A 21,766-nucleotide genomic window follows, 5' to 3' on the forward strand; every position below is an offset into this window, starting at 1 on the left:
GTATTTCTGGGGATAGAGCTATTATAACAAAAATTATTCAAACAAGCAGGTAGGAAAGGGATGATGAAGAGATTCATAATACACATTCATCTTCCCTAGACAAAGAAGAATACACTAGGTTCAAATCTGGCCTCAGACACTTTCCAGCTGTTTGACCCTGGGCAAGTCACTTGACCCCATTGCCTACCCTTACCACTCTTCTGCCTTGGAGCCAATACATGGTATCGACTCCAAGACAGAAGGTAAGGGTTTAAAAAAAAAAGAAGAATACAAAAAATTATCTTTCAAAAATATCACCTCCCAGGAAGGTCACTAAGTGAACAAAGGGAAAATATAATAGACAAAGGTCATGAAAGAGGGTCAGATAGTAGAATAATTTAGAAGAAGAAAGTAGGAAGAGTAGAATATTTCTTAGAATGTGGAATCCCAAAAAGAAAAGGCATTTAAAAAGGATAAGTGATCAGTAGACTGGGAAAGATAAACAAGCTCCTGAAATACATTCCTGTCTTAGCAATTGAAATGGGGAAGGACAAAAAGAAAAAGCATAACAATAAAAGTAGAATTAAGTAACCTGGGCTTGGGCTGGGTAATAAAAGAGATTACAGGCTGAGAAAAGAGAATATGATCAGGTTGTTGTAAGAAAAACAACCCAGGTATATAATATAGATTTATCTTTTAAAAGTAATATAGTGGAATTTGACAGAAAAAAATTAAAAACTTAAAATCTCAAATGTTAATGAATTCAATTTGTCCATAATAAAGAATAAAGTATCAGAAAGAATTAGAAAAGAGGACCCAACAATAATCTGTATATAATACTCAGTCACAAAGAAATAAAATAAGGAGATTGAATAAAATTTACTATTCTTTCAGTCAAATGTAAAAAAAGCAGCAAATGAAATCATGGTTCCACATAAGGCAATAGGTTATCATTGAGAATGAAGTAGGAAAACATTATATTTAAAGATATCATCATTAATGAAAGAGCCTCTATATTAAATATATGTTCATAGAATGACATTGCCTCCAAGTACGTAAAGGAAAATTTACCTAAAAACTTTGAGTTCCAGAAGCAGAGTACTGCAGGCCACCTAACTACATACCCCCTGTCACCACTATCCCACTTCTCTCTACCTAGATTAACACCCTCCTCAACAAATTAACAATCCCAAAATAAGAGCAAAAGACAAAATTTTAGGAATCAAAGGAAAAATAGACCTGGCAAAAAGACTACTGAAAAGGTAAACCAAATAGAGGATTTTTACTTAAAACATTAATAAACCATTAATTAATATGATTTTTAAAGAGAAATATTAAAAACAAGCTTCAAAATAAAAAAGATGAGGGAGGAATTTACAATGAATAAAGAAGAAACAACAGATATAAACATGTCTAAATACATTCCAGCAAAAACTAAGGATGTAAAAGAGTAAATATTATATGAAATATCAAAATCACAGAGAAAAGATGGCAAATAGTCCAATCTCAATTAAAAAATTGAAGAAGCCAGAAATGAACTAAAAAGAAAAAAATTCACATTATATAAATTGAGAAGGGAATCTAATCAAATAGTTTTTTGAAAAGTAATTGACCTCTTTGATGCACATATTGTTCTCAAAAAATTGAGAAATGAGGTATATAACAAATCCCCTTAACGAGACAGGTAGAGCTCTGATACTAAACCAATTAAGAATAAAAAAGCAAAAAGGATAATAAATGTTTAATTTAAAAAATTTAAACACTACTAGAGTAAAAACTAGAGCCCAGAGAAGCAATAGAAGGGAAAATGAGCTTAAAGAAAGTTTGGCATGACATCCAATATTATATGAGTATTGCTATATACCAAAGAAACAAGGACTCTCTCCAGAAAATTAAAACTTACTATCAATGGAGATAAACATGAAAATAAGCAAGATGCCACATATAAACAATGACAAACTTCAAAGGAGTATAGAAGCAAAAGAAGTCATCAAGAAACAATATTTTATGAAGAAAAGATATTCAAGTGATACAGGGAGTTATGAGCAGTGAAGTATATTAGAATACTGTAGATGTCAGGAAAAGGTAAGGAAGGCCATCAGCCCATTGGTTGGACCCTCCCCAACACTTCCCAGTGGTGAATTTATGGGAGAACAAGATTTACATAGGATTCAGGAATGGATAGATTCTATATGTTTGGAAAGAGATTTCCAAATTGATGACATCAAATATTCCTTTGGGTATTTGTAAAGACTATAATAATAAAATTTAAAATTATGTATTATAATCTAGTTAGATTTACACCAAGGATGCAATGATGGGTCAATATTAGGAAAATAATCAGAATAATTTCTTATGTTAAAAATATACAAAAAAAGGTCTAACAAAATATGGTAGTCATTTAGGTTAAAAACACTATAAAGCACAGTAATAAAAGAATTTTTCCTCATTATGACCAAAAGCATTTCTTTAAAAAGGCTAAATAGATTCACTTGTAATTAATAAGTGAACACTAAAACCCCTAGCAGTACCACTAAGGGGTAAAACAAGAGTATTTTCTCTTTTCAACTATTAGTTCACAATTTAAGAAATGCTAGGTATAAAAACAAAAGAAATTGAGGGAATTAATTAATTAATGAAGGAGCAAAATTATCCTTATTTGCAGACTAATCAAGACAAATCAGTAGCTTCATCAAAGTGGCAGAACATATAAGAAATCCATAAAAATTGTATTTTTCCATATTACTAACAAAAGCTAAAGGGAAAAAATTTGAGAAATTCCATTCAAAATATAAACGGTATAAAATATCTGCAATTGATTAGATGTGTGTAATAAATAAGAGACAAGGCAAGGATGACACAAAGATGGAAAATATGTTCCCCTCAATTATAACCGAAAATTCAGATGAGAATTGTGTTTAAAGGTATGAGTTGTATTATGGACATACTGTGTTTGTCTATAGTCCATACAGTTTGAAAGGTCAAACTCAAAGTTGATATGAAGATAAGAAGGAATTAGAGCTCAGGAGAGACAAGAGCTCTATACATAGAATTGGGAATCATCTATATGGAGAAAATTGAACCAAGTGGGTTGATAAGATTACCAAGTTATAAGCCCACAGATAATAGGAGGAAGAAACTCTAGCAAAGGAGATTAGAGAATAAGTAGAAGGAAAACGAAGAGAAAGTATACAGGAGATGAAGATAGCCAAGAGCAACAAATGCTGTGAAGTGATCCCATTAGATTTGGCAATTAAAAAACCAGTGGTGACTATGGAGAGAGCAGCTCCTATTGAGCTATCAATGAGGTAAGAGTTAAGACTTCAGACAGTTTAGAATGTAAAGGAAGTGGAGACACCTAGTGTAGATGGATTTTTCAAGTTTAGTTGAGAAACAGAGAAGAAATACAGTATGAAAGTCAGTGAATATGGGTAGGAAACAAAACGAGTACACATGAATTAGAAAATAACTAAACAAATACTGGATGCAAAAATATATTTTTGCAACACAGAAAATCATGAAGCATTCTTTCCTAGAAACCTGGGAAGGCCTGTAATAAACTAATGTGGCATGCAACAAATGGAATTAGATGGATAATTTATACAAAATCTATAATAATGATAAGGAAAACAACTCTGAAAGAATTAAAAATTCTGATCTATAACAGTCAATTGTGACTCCAGGAGACTAAAGATGAAGCATGCCTTCTACACGTTGGCAAATACATGATGGGCTAAAGGGTACAGAATAAGACCTATACCATTACCACAGTCAATGAGGGTATATTTATTTTGCTTGACTATTTAGTTGTTACAAGGAAGGGCTTTTAATGGTTAGGGGATAGACTTATGAGGAAAGGATGAATGGATAGTGATGAGAAAAAAAACAACAATCAAACATTTTTAAAAACACAGAAGAGACTAAAAGGAAGTTGAGAAAAGGACAGAAACAAAGAATGGCTTTGTAACTACATTAAACTTAACATACACTCAAAAAAGCAATACTTAATCAAAGTTTACAGTTTCATACTTTCTATTATTCTTTGCCTATTCAAATGTTCATATTTGTTGATTAAATTCATAAGCTGCCTCATGAATTTCAAAGTATCACAATTCAAATCTGTATCTTTTGCTGTGTGTTAAGTTGTTGGCTTATTTGCTTCTCTTTACCTCCTTTCTCTCTTTCTCCCCTAAATTTCAACTCTTGAAGCAGCTCTCTATTAAGGCAGGGGTATGTGGGTGTGGAGGGAAGGCTTGCATGTATATGTAAATACATAAACAAAATCTCTGATTAAAAAAAAATAATTAAGACTAGGGTCACAAATCTCAATCTCAGTTCTTAAAAGAGATAATATAAATAAACAATTGCATTCATCTTGGCAGAAATAAATTTAGTTTTAAAAACTCAAAATGGTAATGTCAGAAGTGAAAATGAACAAGCAGGAAGGAAAAAATATAAGGTGGTAATAAAGTAAGGCAAAATTCTTCTTTATAATATAAAAAGGTCTGTGTTTTTACCAAAGTAAAACATGTAAACATAATTTCAAAAGGTTATAGCTGGTGAATAATAGAAATAAATTTAAAATTTATAACCATAAGCAAAACTTAAGCCTTACTAAAAATTATGGTAATGAGAAACAACAGTTCTTTTTCTCCTGGATGTTTCTGTATCAGCACAAAAATGACAATTTTTATATCTGTCCCAACTACCAGAAAATAATTTCATTTTGCTCCATAAATCTCTAATTATAACTGTATTAATAATCTCAACCATAATTGGGTTTGGTTTGAATAGGATTTGAATCCTCTTATTAAACCTTAGAACCTTATTATTATTATTATTATTGTCAATATTATTAAAATAAAAACAAAGTGGTTCCTTCTATTTATCAGACTAGATAAGATATGTACAAAAACAAGTACCTTTGAAATGTAGGTGAGTTTAATAGCTCCAACAGGTGGGGATCCAGAAGGAAGATTCTAGGGGACAAAAAGGATTATGATTAATATAAAATGTTAAAGATATTTAATTTTGCAAGCTACTATTCCACATTTATACTCTTAAAACTAATAAAAAAGCTAAGATTGAAGATTTTCTACATATGTCAGCACCTCTAATATTTTCACATTAGGCCCTAGAGATCATCATTATTATGATGATAATAAAGAACTTTATGCAATTCTAATAAGAAGCACTCTTTTTTTTTTATTTTTATTTGGTCACTTCCAAACATTATTCATTGGAAACAAAGATAATTTTCTTTTCTTCCCTCCCCACCCTCCCACCACCTCTCCCATAGCCCACGCGCGATTCCACTGTAATAAGAAGCACTTTAGAAGACATTATTATTAATTTTTTTACCTTAAGTTTGTCCTTTCTTAAATAACCCAAAAAGTTGAAATATTTTTTGTAGCATTAATCACCACATTGTATAGTTATAAATAATGCAACAAGCTGGTTCTAAGTGAAATGGGATTAAAAGTTATAAACATACAAGTCAAAATGTCATCAAAAAGTGGCAAAAGTCTATCAATATCCTTTTGTTAGAGCAATTGTAAACCTAGGATTTAAAAATCTATTTTGGTTTTTACTTAAATGATGTAGTGTTATTTTTGAGTTTTGAAAATTATTATTTTGAAAATTGACAAATTATATAAATTTTTAGGCAATAAGTTGCAATTCATGCTATAAAGACAAGATAGAGAGCTTTGTGATTTAATTCGCCTCAACTCAATAACTATATGTTTTAGATGTCATGGGGAATTCAACAGTAAGTAAGAATCTCAATGGACTTACAGATCTAAACAAGAAGAAAAATATTCAATTAATTATATACAAGTCAGAGCATGACTTGTCACAAGAGAGCTTTTGAAAAGGTCTATGGATACTAAGAAAAAAAAGAGAAACTATATTTATGAGGAAGAAGGATAAGAATAAGGAAAGGACACATGAAGATATTGTATCTGAGGTAAGCCTTAAAAGGCAGTATTTCAAAACAGGTAAAAATAGAGGAAGGTTGACAAGGGCATTCCAAGCACAGGAATAGACATGAATGATGGATTGCTTTAAGGAAGAAAATCTAAGGGTATTGAAAAAATAATTACTAGTCCAGTTTGGCTGAAGCATAGAGAACTCTGGCTTAAACAAATCAAGGGAATGAAAAAAAGAAAGGCTGGAACTAAATGATTCCTTCATACTTGACCTGTTTCTACTCTTTTTCCCTAAGTGTTCTCAAATTTCAAAAATTCAACTTCTGTGTAGCCATAACGATAAAGTGTATTTTTACACAACTTTTTATACTTTCTATATAGCTTCTTGAACAATGAGCTTCTGCTTAACTTTGGCTCACGGTCTACTGCTTTAATTCTGTTCCATGAATTATAGCTATTTTTAGAATAAAGGGGGCCTTTAGTTCTTCCTTACAATAATCTACACAATTCTCAAGAGGTTCTTGAATTGGTCTGAACTGGTCAGTTTGGGAACTTAACTTCTTGAGCCTGACATTAAAGATCAGTCTTTACTAGAATGCGTTTCTTTTTCTTTTCTTTTTTTTTAAAAATGCTTACTTTTATATCAGTATCAAGTCTAATACAGAAAAGTAGCAATGGAGAAGTAATTGGGGTTAAGTGACCTGTCCAAATTCACGTAGCTAGGAATTATCTCAGTCCAGATTTGAACTCAGGTCCCCAGAATGCATGTTTCTATTCATTCAGCAAATATTTGTTAAAAGCTCATTATGCTCAAGAAAGAAAAAAACACAACATTTTTACTGACAATGAAGAACCAATAAAAAAATTTCTGAACAATGTCAATTATATGATCAGAATCAAGTTTTTAAAATACCAATCTGGAGTTATTAAATGTAAATAAAAACTTGCTTCTTGACATCGCAGGACTTACTTTCTAGAAGGGAAGCTAAGATATGTACACAATTAATTATAATAGAAAGCTGAATCTTAATTAATATTAAGAACTAAAAAGAGATCACTCCCAAGTGGTAGTAATGATAGTCATAAGTTGACATTTGAACCAGACCTAGAAGGACAGGAAGAATGTACAGCAGAAATTCTTGAGGAATGTTTTAATAATGACAGTCTCAGTAGGACAGGCATGAATGATCAATGAAGGAAAAAGTAGGAGACAATCAGTGTGAAGAGGTGAGTGGTTGTTCAATTCTGTAGGAATTTAAAAGTCAAAGTAGGTCCTTTCAACTTTATTTCCACAGAATATGAGGATCCACTGAAGAGTTCTGAGGAGTAATATGACTGATCATAGTCAAAATCTGGAGAAAAAAATAATCTGGCAAAAGAAATAGGTTAAATCAAGAGAAAGAAGTCACAGGTAGACACACTAGTTAAGAAGATATTCATTTCACTTCCATATGTGAATAGAAAAATGGTGATGCCATTAACAGGATGAGGACCTAGTATGAGGTGAAAGATGAGAAATCTGGTTTTATACACATTGATTTTGAGTTGTCCACATACCACACAGAGAAATCTAGCAGACATTTGAAAATACAGGATTGGACTATGACTGAGGTGGGAGATCACAGATATAGAATAATGGATTTGGGGCTAAAAAGTAACTTTAAAAGCATTTAATTGACCCCAATAATTTTTCAGAAGGAAAAATTGAGACCTTCAGAGATGTGAATTGTACAAAATCATAATTCACATATCAATTTGAATTCAAGTTAGTATCCTTCCTAGGAGAGAGTAAAAGGAATGAAGGAATGTCTCTGAATGCATCGTTTTATCAGAGGCAATGAAATGTTTGTTCCTTTAAAAACTAGAAGATGGGTTCAACTTGGTATATGAAAAATCAGTAAGAAAAAAGGATCTTAAAAGGCAGAAGCAAAATCCTGATCTATCAGGATGCTGATGGGTAAGAAAGTATCACACAAAAGAGAAATGGTGGAAGGATCTTTGAACTTGAAGTTAAAATAAAAATTTGATTCTCTTCCCAAAGACTGACAAGTATGCTCTGAAGAAGTTGCTGCTTGTTCTCTAAAGAAGGATAAAGTAGCCACTCTGGTACTCTCAGTCAAGAGATTATCTAGTCGGGATAGGGAAGGAGACAAATAAACCATTTGGTGAGTTGATGCAGTTTATCTGTGGGCTTAACAATAAAGATAGAGGTCTGCTGTCTTCCTGGAATAAGTATCCAAGCACAGCAGAGAACCTCCTGAGCACTGTCAAAATGGAGAGCACTGATATTAAATGGGTGTCAGACAAATTCAGATTGATGATTTATAAGAACATGAATCCTCTTCCAGAAGGACTCAGGAAGCACTGCTAAAGATAATAGTGTCTCAGGCAAGACACTCCAGAGCTAAAGGGTACAGGCTGACTGAAGTTTTGTTTTCCAAGCTGCTAAAGGCAAGGAATTCAGGAAAGAAAAGCAGATTTGGGAAGTGAATGAGTAATTAATAAGATAGTATCTGAGGTTGATGAAGGAAGCTATGGACAATGAGGAAAAGTTTACTTTGGCTTTGGGGGTTGCAGGGAGTGGGGGGTGGGGGGGTGGGGGGGTGTTTAAGTTCTACCAGAAAGCAAGCAGGTGGCTCAGTGAATGGAACACCAGGTCTGGAGTCAAGAGGACCTGAACTCAAATCTGGTCTCAAACACTTCCTAGCTGTGTGACCCAGTGCAAGTCACTTAATCCCCATTGCCTAGTCCAGTCCTTACTTCTCTTCTGCCTCAGAATAGATATGTAGTGCTGATTCTAAGACAGAAAGTCAGAGTTAAAAAAAAAAAGTTACATTAGGGAAAATATAACAACTCTCAACAGATAAAAAGCTGAGATGTTCAATCCATAGGTTGACTCATAAATTTAGAACAGAAGCTAAAGAAGACTTTAAAAGTCATTTAGTTCTACTCCCTCATTTTACAGATGAACAAACTTGGGCCCAGAGGTCAAACTAGTTTTCTGAGATCAAACAGGTAGTAAAAGGTAGAATTTGAACCCAGATTCATTAACTTCAAATAGTGTTCTTTCTGTTGCACAAAGCTATCTCGCCAATTCCAGCTGAAAAGAACAGAATAAACATAGCTAATAAAATCAATTAATATTTTAAAAGTAGAAATAAGAGAGCATTTAGCAGCCCTTGAAGAATTTCAGTCACCTGGCCCAAACAAACTACATCCCTGGGTCCTGAAATAATTGGTGGATAAATGGTTATAGTCCAGTTAAGTTGACTAATTATTAGCCAGGTAGTGAATATCTTTAAAAGAAATACTGATCCTTTATTTCTTTCATTAGTTTTTTCTAGTATGTGTGATATATGTCTTCTTCCTCAAAAAATGGAAATATGATTGCCTAATGGCATCATCAAAGGCAGATCATGACAAGCTAACCTTATTTATTACTACACAGTAGTATGATCAAGATTTGGGAGCTTTAATAGATCACAAACTCAATGAGACCCAGAAGTATGACAGAGCAGCCAGGAAAGTTAGAGTTATATTGAGAGACATGTACTTTCTGTGACATGACGTGGCATTAAGCCTAATACTTTCTGCTCTGGTTAGATAGACTACATCTAGAGATTTGTGTGTTCAGTTCTAAGTGCCATACTTTAGGAATAATAGTGATAATCTGGAGAGCATCCAGAGAAAAGCAACCAAAATAAGGAACAATTTGAGTCCATGCCAGAAGAGGTTTGGTTAGAGCTGTTCAAGTATTTAAAGGGCTGTCATGGGCAAAAATTAGACTTATTCTTGGTTTCAAAGAATTATTGGATAAAATTTAAAAAAAAGAAAATTTCAACTTGATGTAAGGAAAAATTGCCTAAAAATTAGAGCTACTAATGTCCTTGGGAGTTAAGAGGATCATTCTCATTCTAGAACTTTAAGTAAAAGTTATAAAATTGAAATTCAGGTAGGCTGGAAAAGAAGATTCTTCTTCAGGTACAGGAAGGATAAAATGTCCAATAAACAGAAATTAGAAAACATAAATTTATAGTCAACATACCCAGTTCAGCTACTTTAGCAATAGTTTTGTAACTTTTTGTCAGTTTCTAAATGACTTTTTGTCAGTTGATATAAACTTTGGCACAATAGAAAAGCTGTTAATTATATGGAATCCAATAGCATTACATACCTTAACTATGTCATTTACCCTGGAATTAACATGAATCTTAAAACTAAGAAGGAATCTGAAAGTAATCTAATCCACCTGCTACACCCCACCTTCTTCCACCATCTCCCACTTCCCACACACACTTTGCAGATGAGGAAAACAAGAGTCCCTAGGAGTTTAAGTAACTACCCAAAAGACATGAATGTAGTAAGCAGGAGTCAGGACCTGAACATAGATTCTATGACTCTAAACCGAGTGTTCTATTCATTGTATTAAATTTTCTCAAAGTCTCACTTTACTAATTTGTAAAATAAGGATGGCTATTACTTAAAGATCAAATGAAAAAGGAAAAAAGGGCTTTGTAAAGTATACTGTTCATGGAAAGTCAACTATTATTACTTCTCAAAAGTATATTTATTCATCTGTGAAAATACTTATTTTTATTTCTAACCTTGTCTATTTTCATCATAGCTTTCATTCCTGTTTACAGTAACATTTAAATGAGCTACTTTTAAAGTAAAGACTATAAACATCTTTTAAATATAAACTAAATTATCACTTTATTTTATTCTCTTTAAATATATGAATTATTATGTCTCAAGGACAAAGATATTTATCTTGTTCCTCCCATCTACCCTCTGCCTTTCATTCCTAGAATACTTACTAAAATATTAAAATGTCTGAGATCAAACCACAAGCAAAATGATTTTTCCAAATGTTGGTTACTTTTCAATATCAAAATGTTAAGCTTTTAAATCTCTCAGAGGCTATTATTCTAACATACTGAATGGTACCCTAAGCTTCTGTGTGTAAAAAGTAAAAAACCACAGAATGCCATGATCACAGGTTAAAAAATCAAATTGTGTGTGGGGAAATGTAAGCTGCTAGAAGATAAAGATAATTTTTTTAACTAGTTCCTATAACTACTCAATTTATTGTTTAGTTTAAATAGAATGATTTCTGTTTAAAACTGACTATAGAAAAGAAAATAAACTAGTATACTAAAACAAGCCATGCCCCTTATAGAAAACTCCAACTACCTTTTGTCAAAATTATATTTTTCAAATCCCTACATTTTCATATTCAGCTACTATTAAAATTAAAAGAGGTACATTCATAGGCCCCACACCCATCTGTTGGCCAAACACATAAGCACCACAATCAATCAATCACTCCTCTGAAGCACAAGCTACTGACACACTTCACTGGTTCATTATGTTTATAACCAGGCAATATTGCTAAGGTGCTTTGATGCAACACAAGAAAAATGTAACTTGGAAATTAAAGAAATTCCTGATTTCAGTCTGTCTTAAATTACCCTCTAACCCCATATCTAGCTATGAAATGTTTTGTTACCCATCTCCTAAGTAATTGATTGCAAAAGCTGATCAAAAGCAACAATGATTCTCCTAGCTAGTCATCTCACAGGTCAGGGGGAACTAACCTCCAGATTACTCTATGTCATTCATCTCCATCATGAATATTTCTGTTGTAGCAACATAGTAAATGATCACAGAATGTTGACTAAGTGATTTGTTAATGTGTGACTTATCCAATTATCTGTAGAAGATCATGTATATTGAAAAATGATTATGTACCAGGAAAGCATGTATTCACTGAGGCTATATAATAAGCACAAACTCTATTCCAAGGTAGAACAGCTGTCTGACACCTAAGCACAGGTCTGAGCACTCAGCTATCTCTCATCTCTTCATTATTCACCTGACCGCTCCACCTAGACAGAAGGATCCCCGGCTTTGAGAAACCCCAGGCTTGGCTCACAAAATAATCTCTGAAAACATTTCCCTACTTGTGTTTGTTTAGTTGTACATTTTCTGAAGGAACAACAGGAAAGAACAGAAAAAAGAGACTCAAAAGATCTGGTTATATCATCTTATTAATCAAACACTACCTGAAAGTGGACCATTAGGCAAACTCCATGAGTCTAAGTTTCATCTCTGAAATGAAAAGCCTGGAGTCAGATCTCTTCCAGCTCTAAAATTCTATGATTTCAAGTGTTTAGCTTACAGATTAATATTACAAAATTTACCTAAATGATTTGAGTGCTAGTAAAATTTAGCCTTTAAATGATGCTATGTGCTGTGTAATTATAATAACTAAGTCTAGCCCTGAACAACATACCTTCCATCCTTCAATGCAAAAGTGGGGTAATGAGTGGTGCATACACCACAGGACAGGATTAGTGTGCAGGTTGTTTTTGCTAAACTTTTCTTCTCTCTTTTTAAGTCTTTGTAAAAAAGAAGTATTTACTTGTTTAGGGAAGATAAGAAGAAAATCATTTAAAAAATGAACATAAAAAATAAAAGGCATCAATAAAATTTTAATATCAATGGAATTATTATAATATAAACAAATCTCACAAGAGAACATGAAAAGGCAAGTACGTAAGCATTGAGATATAAGTTGCTGATTTGTGAATAAATCATAACAGTTTTATGAGGTCACTATAAATGTTAGACAAGGCTTGCAAACCAGGAACATCTAAAAGACTAAAAGTCTTACATAATTATCCTTGCACTTAAACATACTGAAACAAAATACTAATGCAATACTAAAACATACTGAAACAAAATATTAATGGAATATTCATGCAAAAAAAGCAAAAATGAAAATGAGAAATTGAATAGAACACAATGGACAAAACACTTGAAGTGGGATCAAGAAGACTCAAGTTTGAATCCTACTTCAAATATTTACTAGTTACTGTGACTTGAACACTAAACCTCAATTTCCTAATCTGTAATATAAGGATAATAATAGCACCTATCTCACAGGATTTTTGTGAGAAATAAATGAGATAGTATGCATAAAAGTACTTGCAAAAGGGGGCAGCTGGGTAGCTCAGTAGATTGAGAGTTAGGCCTAGAGATGGGCTGTCCTAGGTTCAAATCTCGCCTTAGACACTTCCCAGTTGTGTGACCCTGGACAAGTCAGTTGACCCCCATTGCCTAGCCCTTACCACTCTTCTGCCTTGAGCCAATGTGTAGTATTGACTCCAAGACGAAAGGTAAGGGTTTAAAAAAAAAAAAGTACTTGCAAACCTTAAGGAGCCATATAAAGGTGTTTTTATTACTATTATTATTATAATATCTGATTAGACACACACTACTTCAGAGACCTGTGACTTTGGCAGAGAAAGCACCCCTTGCACTGTCAAACACACAACCCTTTTAATGACTTTATAGTTAAATCTTTTGTGAATTTCTGTAGCCCAAAATTTCATAATTCATCAGCCAAAACTGGTGAACAGACTCTCTGAACTTTGCCAAGCCAGGCCTTAGATGACAGATGTACAGTCTGTCCCAGAAGAATCTAGCCCCCTTTAGCACAGCCTTCCAAAACTCAGGGTCATAGTAATTTTTATAAGGAGGCATCATAATATGGTTATGTAGTGATAGGGAGAATTAATGGAAACATACTGCATTAGTCTGAGGGTTTTAATGTTTATCTGCAAATTGCTTTAAAAGGTTCCTTTACCGACCTGTGGATTATCCATATACCAGACCAGACTATCTTCCCTGGTATCCAGGATGAAGTATCTGCGCAGAAATTTCCCACTATTCTCATTTTCTTCAATGTCTAGAAAACCACAAATTCGATTCTGACGATCCACATAAGGCATTTCTGAGCTTGAACATTACACTGAAAAACAAACAAACAAACAAAAGTAAGCTTCCTACAAAAAAAAGTCAAAAATAAAACTACTCAAGTTTTTCTTCTGTGGACTCAGAAACAATACACTGAAGAAATATTTTGTTCAATAGATCAAATGTTTGGTGTACATAAAAACATCATAACTCTTAACCTTTAGATTACTCCCCTATTTCATTTGTAGCCATACTTCCAAACCTACCCACCTGTGAGAAGGGAAGAAAAATGAATTCTTCCCATAGTGGTAAACTATTAAATAGCTTGTAGATTTCTTTTCAGGGCTAAACAATAAACACTTACAAAGAAGTCACCCACGCAGTACGCTATTATATTTATATTTACAACTACATCATAGATATAATTACCTAGACATATGAGAAAGGCAATGTATCAATTGAGATAGAAAGTGGGCTTAGGGGTCATTTTTTTTAAAGCCTTTATCTTCTGTCTTAGAATCAATACTCTGTATTGGTTTCAAGGCACAAGAATGCTAAGGGCTAAGCAAAGGGAATTAAGTGACTTGCCTAAGATCACACAGCTAGAAAGTCTGATTTGAACCCAGGACCTCCCCTCTCTAGGCCTTGGCTCTCAATCCATTGTGCCACCAAGCTGCCCCTTTGAAGTCATTTTTGACACTTACACAGTGCCTGGCATAATATAGGCACTTAAATGTTTACTGACTGTGTAGATGTGGAGAATTGTTAGTGCCCCATAACTCCCTAAGACTACACATTGAAGATGAGTTTGGACCATCATACATATATATTGACTGGAATTCATGAAAAACTGAGTTTGAGGCTTTTCTCTACCACTGAATTATTTTATTATCTTTGGGCAAGTCCTAATCTTCTTGCTCTAAATATCTTCCTCTCTAAACTGTGTTGGACTACATGATTTCTCAGGTCCCCTTTCTGCACTGAATCCTATGATACTATGATTCATGTTAAGTTCTAAATACTAACATGCTTGAATGCTTGCATTATGCTTATGTAACCAAGAGACAGCATGGCAGCGAAGGGAGGACACCAAATGAGAGCACAGAACCCAGGTTGTGGGACTCTGGGCAAGAGATTTCATCTCTCAGTGACCCTGACAACTCACTAAACTTGTGGTGCTAAAACAGCTACCAAGTGGCACTGGCAGAAGAAGTTTCAATGAAGTTGTAACTTAGTTTATTTGTTTTTTAAGTATTTGAAAATTATAATGGAATATATAAAACAAGGAGGCATTTGACGGTATATTCAAAATCAGACCTAACCCAAAAATCTGGTCCACAAATCTGTCATGAATCAACTGAGAGATAGAAACATCTTTTACAGAATTCAAGATATCTCCAAGAGAATCAGGGAAGAAATTTATTTTAGCCCTAGTCCAATTAGCCTGTGTCTATCTAATCTATTTGACTTCCAACAAAAGTAACATGTAAGTCTAGCAGAAATAGTTTCTAACACCATGAAACCACCAGCAGAAATGTGCTTGCCAACTGGAAACTGAGGAAAAAAATAGTCTTTTGAAGTGAATTATAAAGTACTTTATGGATCAAAGTAAGAGGCAAAATGATAGGTCTCTATAAAAGGCACCACTTCCAATAGAGTGATAACTATATTTGATAGCATAAAATGCTCTGAAAGGCCCTCAAGAGTCATTCAATCAGAATGCAAGTTCTGAGGTTAAAAAAAAAAATAATCTGCTCTACATTCTAGAATGTACCTGGCAAATTATGGATGCTTTAACATGAATAACTTATGAAATGAACCATGTGGAACTCTATATGGCAGTGCTGGCAAACCCTTTAGAGATCAGTGCCCAAACTGCACCTTCAAGCTGCCTATGAGCCCACTGAATTACCACAGACAGCAGAGGGGAATTGCCCACATTGAGCTGCTGGACAAAGGGCCTGGCACGAGAAAATTTTTCCACAGGCCCGGTGAAGAGGGGCAGAGGCAATGGAACAGCTCCCTTTATGCCTCTGGGCATATGTGCCATGCCTTCACCAACACAGACTATAAGGAGACTACAAAGTTGTGGGGAACTATATAACAGATGACTGACCAATTCTGAGGGAAGATAAGAAATTTTCAAGCTAGGCAAAAATCTAAACAATTAAAAAACCCTAATCTGTGAGCAGTATTTGTCCCAATAGTATTTCTCTGTGCATATAGTCCCTTCCAAATTGACCCCAATGGAGGCTAATATTCTAAGGGCATGCTCCAAAGCATTCAAGACACTTTTGGATACTCTTCACATAGAATTAGATATAGATCTAAGGGATTAGACAACTGACTTTTTTCTGATTCCATATAAAATCTCTATGGGATAATTTACCCACTTGGAAAAGTGAATATTCTAAAAGTGTCAAACATTTATTGTAAAAATACAGATGATTCCTGATCTGATCCGCATAACCCACTAGCACAAACTAATAATATAGCAATACTACTAAAGTTTCGCAGCAAAATATCACTGGAAGAAGTCCACAACCACAATGACTGGGCCCAGTCAAGTCAATAAGTATTAAAGCACTTACCCATGTGCCAGACACAATGTTAAGCAGTGAAAAGATACAAATAAAGGCAAAAAAACACATTTCTGCTCTCAGAAAACACAGTAGAAGGAGGGAATCAACATGTAAACAACCATATACAAACAAGATACATATACAAAATAAATTGGGGATAATCTCAGAAGGAAGGAACTAAGATTGAGGGAATCTAGCAAAATTTTATTATAAAAACTATGCTTTTAGCTGGATCCACTTTTACCTGGGACTTAAAAGAAGCCAGAGAAACCTGTAGATGAGATGCAGAGGAGGGAGATAATTTAAGGCCTTGGGGACAGCCAGAGAAAATGCACAGGAAATGTACCTAGGGGCTAGGTGATGAAACCTGGCTACAGAGTCTGGAAGACCTGAGGAGGAGGGCAGGGGTGGGCCCAGGACTGAGCCTAGTGGGCACCTATAGTAGGAAGATAGCCTAGATAAATATTCAACAAAGGAAAGTGAGATGGGGTAATCAGTAGAAGAATCAGAAAGTGATCAAAAAAGGGCAGCTGGGTAGCACAGTGGATTGAGAGCTAGACCTAGAGACTGAAGGTCCTAGGTTCAAATTTGGCCTCAGACACTTCACAGCTATGTGACTCCAGTCAAGTCACTTAACCCCCATTGCCACTCTTCTGCCTTGGAGCCAATACACAGTATTGATTCCAAGATGGAAGGTAAGGGTTTTTAAAAAAAGGTGATCAACAATGTCAAAGGCTACCAAGAGGATAGAGAAAAGGCCATTAGATTTGGAGAGAGTAATTGCAATTGAATAAAGTACAAAGTCAGAGTAGAGAGTTAAGAAGAACAAGAAGTGAAGGAATCGACTACAGACAGCTTTATTAAGGGAGTTTGGTCACAAAAGGAGGAGAAATATGGGAAGACTACTCTTTGGAATAGATTGATCAAGAAAACCTCATACTTCACTGAAAAAAATGGAGATCATCCATTCCAAGATCCCTTTTCTCCCCAATTCTCCACAGAAATCAACTAGGCATCATATTTTAATTCTCTCCTTGGTTATATTTTCAGATGAATGTGTAGTCTATCATCTTGTCAACCCCACCCCTCAAAATGTGCCCTTTATATAGTTTCCTCCAGAGAACTCTTCTTCAATCATCATTTTTCTCCTTTGTATAGTGGATATTTTCTTAACCACTGACTCCTTTGCATGCTGCCTATAAATGTGACTATTTTTCAGACTTAAAATCTTTGCTTAACTCTATGGTCACTCTCAAGCTATTAACCTCTATCTTTCCTCTTTCACAGACAAATTCTAAAAAAAAAAGCTATCTATACCCATTGCCTCCACTTTCTCACCTCCCACTAATTTCTCAGCCCCTGGTAATCTGGCTTCCCCCACCCCACTCAATTGAAACTGCTCTTTCTAAAGTCACACTAATGATCTTTTCGTTGTAAAATCTAATGACCTGTCTCTCTCCCCTGGGTTTTCCTAACACTGCTTTGTCATGGTTCTTTTACAACCTACAGACCTAATCCTTTTCAGTCTTCACTTCAAAATCATAAGTTCTTAAGACACTGAGCTAAATCAGATCTCAGGGACCAAATATTCAACTCGTCTTCCAGTTGTTCTTCATCCACATCACCCCCCTATACACACACACCATACCACAGGGATGCATCCTGGGCCCTCTTCTATTTTTGCCCTAAACCTTTTTCTCTTTTAGCAATCTCATCAGTTCCTCTTGACGCAAACAGCTTTATGTAACTGGCTCCCTAATCTTCATATCCAGCACTCAGCTTCTTCTTAAGCTTCAGTACCATATCTCCAACTGGCTATCCCACAGATATATTGAACCCAACATGTCTAAAAGCATGTTAATTCCCTGCCTATTTCCATCCTCCTAACATCCTTATTTCTGCCCAGAGTATCAGCATTATTCCAGTCAAGTAAATTCAAAACCTTGGAAACATCAACTCTTCCTTCTCACTAACCATCATCATCTTCAATCAGTTGCCAGAGTTCATCAACTTTTCCTCGGCCATAGCTCTCCCATCTACCTCCTCCTCAACACTTACATTACAAATAAAACCACTCTAGTTCAGGAAGTGGTATGAAGGATGAATTAAATAATGGCAGAGGGGATGTTTGTGGAGTGTGAATAGAGAGAAACAGATACAGAATAGACTAGAATGTGGTTGCTCTTACTTTATCTCAAAGAAATTTTAAATCAGAAAGGTCTAGAAATCAAATAACTAAGATTTTTAGAACTGTGTGTAAATTAAGAAAAAAAGCCTAAATGAGCCTTTCCTTTTAGTAAAATGAGTGAACTTTTATATTTTATTTGAAAAATGTATTTTTACTATTCAAAGAACTTTCTTGGCTTACTTCCAATTATCAGCCAGGTTCTATATAGGTGAGACTGTTGAATGTGATTCTCATATGTACAGTCATATCTCACTTTTTTATAACTTGTTCTTAATTCCTAACCATTCCCTAAGAATATGCATTTTTAAAAAAATTTTTTTAAATTCTGTATTTTTCCCAATGTTTAAAAATCAGATTAACAGTTTTCAAATTAAGAAGATCATTGAAACTCTTTTAATGCAAAGGAATGAAGAGAAGGCCAAAAAGAATCGTATCCCACCAAAACTGCTCTGAAAAGTTACATTGAATTTATTCTTATACTTTACAAGAAAAGCAAGCTGCACACAAAAGAGAATCACTTTCATGTACAATCCTCTTTTTTTCTATACCATGTACATCAAAGTGCTCATTTTATCTGGTGTTTCAGTTCAGAATTTTTTTTTTAAGTTCTTAAGGAAAAAAAAGGAAAATAAACTAACCAGGCCTTGCAAATAAGACCTCAAAAGTACAAAACAAATAATCTCTACATTCTTTTTCAGCTCTAAAATTCTGTGATTCAATGCCTACTCAAATATTTTACCTGTCTACTGCTTTGCCAAATGAAAAAATAATCATACAAATGTTATAAGTACACAAAATCTATATTTACTATTTCCCTAACCAATTTTTGCTAACAGTTGCAAATAGCTATTTGTCAGCCTTGAACACAGTAGGAAGTTAACAAATATTTGCTGAACGCCAGAATCTTGAATAAACACAAAAATATAAGAAATATGGTAAAATTAATCATAAATTTTGCCCCCTCTGCAATTTTTTTAAACCCAGGTAGTAAAAATTAGTCAGTTGTCTTAACTTCTGGCCAGGATGGCTTCATGAACCAAGGCAGCCTGCCTAGCTCCAGCATATCTACTCCAGCTAAAACCTAAAATTTGCACCAGACCAAATAATGATCAAAAAATTCAGTAAGTATCTATAATGAATTCTTCTGTCTCCAAACCAGTGGCAATAGGAAAGGGAGACACCAGAAAAAGCAAACAAGCTCAACTATCTATTGCAACCAGCAACAGACCTGCAACCAACAACTAACTACAGGGTTCTGTGTCTCAGGGAGGTCAGACAGCGCAAAGTGGGGTATCCTGGAAACTCTTGAGGATAGCTAAAGCCAGAGTAACACTGTTGTAACAGCACTTAGACAGAACCTAGTCAATAGTGGGGTTCTGAGGACTTTAATTCTCTGTCAGAAGATACCATAGAGATCTAGCAACCTAGAACCTCAAAGATCTATGCTGACCTAGTCTCAGGAGGTGGAGGTCAATGCAGGAACCCAAGGGAACAAGAATGGGATAAAGTAGGACCAATATCCCACCAAAAAGCTTGTGATATCAAAAAACAATTGACCTAGAAAACAGGTAAAAGATAAAGAATACATGTACCACTGGGCTTCCTAGAAACCAAGTTTTTTTTAAAGCTAAGACACTATATTGCAAGAAATTATAAACAAAAACTGCCACAATGTCTACTAAGTGAAAATGGAACCCACTGATCCTATCCCTTAAACACAAGCATACACATACACACTGTAACAATTAAACTTAGGTTTTGACTCAATATGAGTTATAAAAATGGTCACCATTTATAAAATATTAGCCCCTAAGACAAAATGACTGTTAGCAACTTTTATTTACAAGGTAGAGACAGTGAAAGTGGGAAATATAGGAAGGAGACCTAGCCTACCAGCCCCAAGTGCTGCTATGGTGAATTCCAGCTCAGCATCAGGATAGGGCTTCCCCAAGTCCCGATCTCCACGTGGATTTCCTGGTATTCCTCAGTTATAATTCCCAGTGGTGTCTTCAGCAAGAGTTCCACCAATGCAGAATGACTCCAAGGAAAAATGTCTCTTCAGCTCTACTCACTGATGTGGAATCCAAGGGAAGAGTCTCTCCTCCAAGGAACTAGTCTCTTCAAAACCAAGGAAACAGAAACCAGACCATGTTGGTCTCTTCTTTTATACTCCTTTTTTCCCCATGTCATTTACTGTCTCTCCCCCTCTTCACAAGAACCAATTGTAGTCTTTGAATTTGCCTGGCACTAGCCAAGGTGGGCAGTGCTTGTGATCTTTTGGGATGTGAACTAGTAAGGGACTTGTGAGCTCTCTTCCCTAATGGTTAGCTAGCTAGTAAGTAGGGGTACTTTAAATTCTTGATTTGATTAACTAAAAATAGACAAAGGGAGAGTTAATTCTATCTTCACAACACAAAGGAAAAGTGCCCAAACTCTTTACTCATTCCCTATATTCAATCATTATCAAGTCCTACAGATTCTACTTCCTTCACATCTCTAGTAAATACTTCCTTCTCTACACTGACATCGTCATCATCCTGATTCAGATCCTCCTCATTTCATACCTAGACTATTGCATAAACTTTTGGTTTTTCTTTCTGCCTCATCTCCCCACATTTCAGTCCAAAATCAAGTCCAATCAACTCTCAAACTGATCTTCCCTAAATTGAGAGCAAGTTACCTCTCTAGTGAAAAATTTCAACTCCCTATTATCTCCAAGATCAAATATAAGAACCTATTTGGCTTTTAAAGTCTTTCACAACATTCTCCCTTCCAGCTCCCCCACCAGCTACCTTTATAGTCTTCTATCTTTCTCCTCTCAACATCCTCTATAATCCAGGCACACTGGCACTACCTGCTGTTTTTTACACAGGACACATCTCAGATGCCAAGAATTTTCACTCATAATGCTCTCCCACCTCATCTCTGTCTCCTGGCTTCCTATATTATCTTTAATTCTCATTTTTTGCAAGAAACCTTTCCTACACTCCTTAATCTTAAGGAGCTGCTAGGCAGCACTGGATTGAGAAAGAGTCCAGAAGTCAGGAAGAACAGAGAGCAAATTCAACCAAAGACACAAGCTCTGAGACTCTGGGCCAGTCACTTAACCTGTTTGCCTCAGTTTCCTCATATGTAAAATGGAGATAATGATAGCACCAAAGTTGTTTGTGAGGATCAAATAAGATAATAATTGAAAAGCACTTACCCCTGTGCCTGGCACACAGTAAACCCTATCTAAATGTTAGTTGTTGTTACCAATGTCTTCTCTCTAAGCTTGCCCCCAAGGTATCCTGAATTGATCTTGTCTGTATGTAGCTGTCAGCACA

At 34.9% G+C, this 21,766-nt stretch overlaps 1 protein-coding gene across 5 annotated transcripts in view; it reads right to left on the reverse strand.

Annotated features, from left to right (window-relative positions):
* The window catches only part of PLEKHA1 (pleckstrin homology domain containing A1), an 83,618-nt gene that overhangs the window by 47,937 nt on the left and 13,915 nt on the right, over positions 1 to 21,766 (reverse strand). For 4 of the 5 annotated variants that reach the window (XM_007478865.3, XM_007478864.3, XM_007478863.3 and 1 more), the window contains exons 2-3: positions 13,565 to 13,725; positions 4,902 to 4,958 (exon numbers count right to left, since the gene is read on the reverse strand). In XM_007478865.3, coding sequence (XP_007478927.1) covers positions 4,902 to 4,958; positions 13,565 to 13,705 — 198 coding nt within the window. In that variant the 5' untranslated portion in view covers positions 13,706 to 13,725. Of the gene's footprint in view, positions 1 to 4,901; positions 4,959 to 13,564; positions 13,726 to 20,333; positions 20,559 to 21,766 lie in introns of all 5 variants that reach the window. The other variant, XM_056802967.1, reaches the window with a different exon arrangement.

The sequence above is a fragment of the Monodelphis domestica genome, chromosome 1, assembly GCF_027887165.1.
Source record: "Monodelphis domestica isolate mMonDom1 chromosome 1, mMonDom1.pri, whole genome shotgun sequence".
NCBI classification, from domain to species: Eukaryota; Metazoa; Chordata; class Mammalia; order Didelphimorphia; family Didelphidae; genus Monodelphis; species Monodelphis domestica.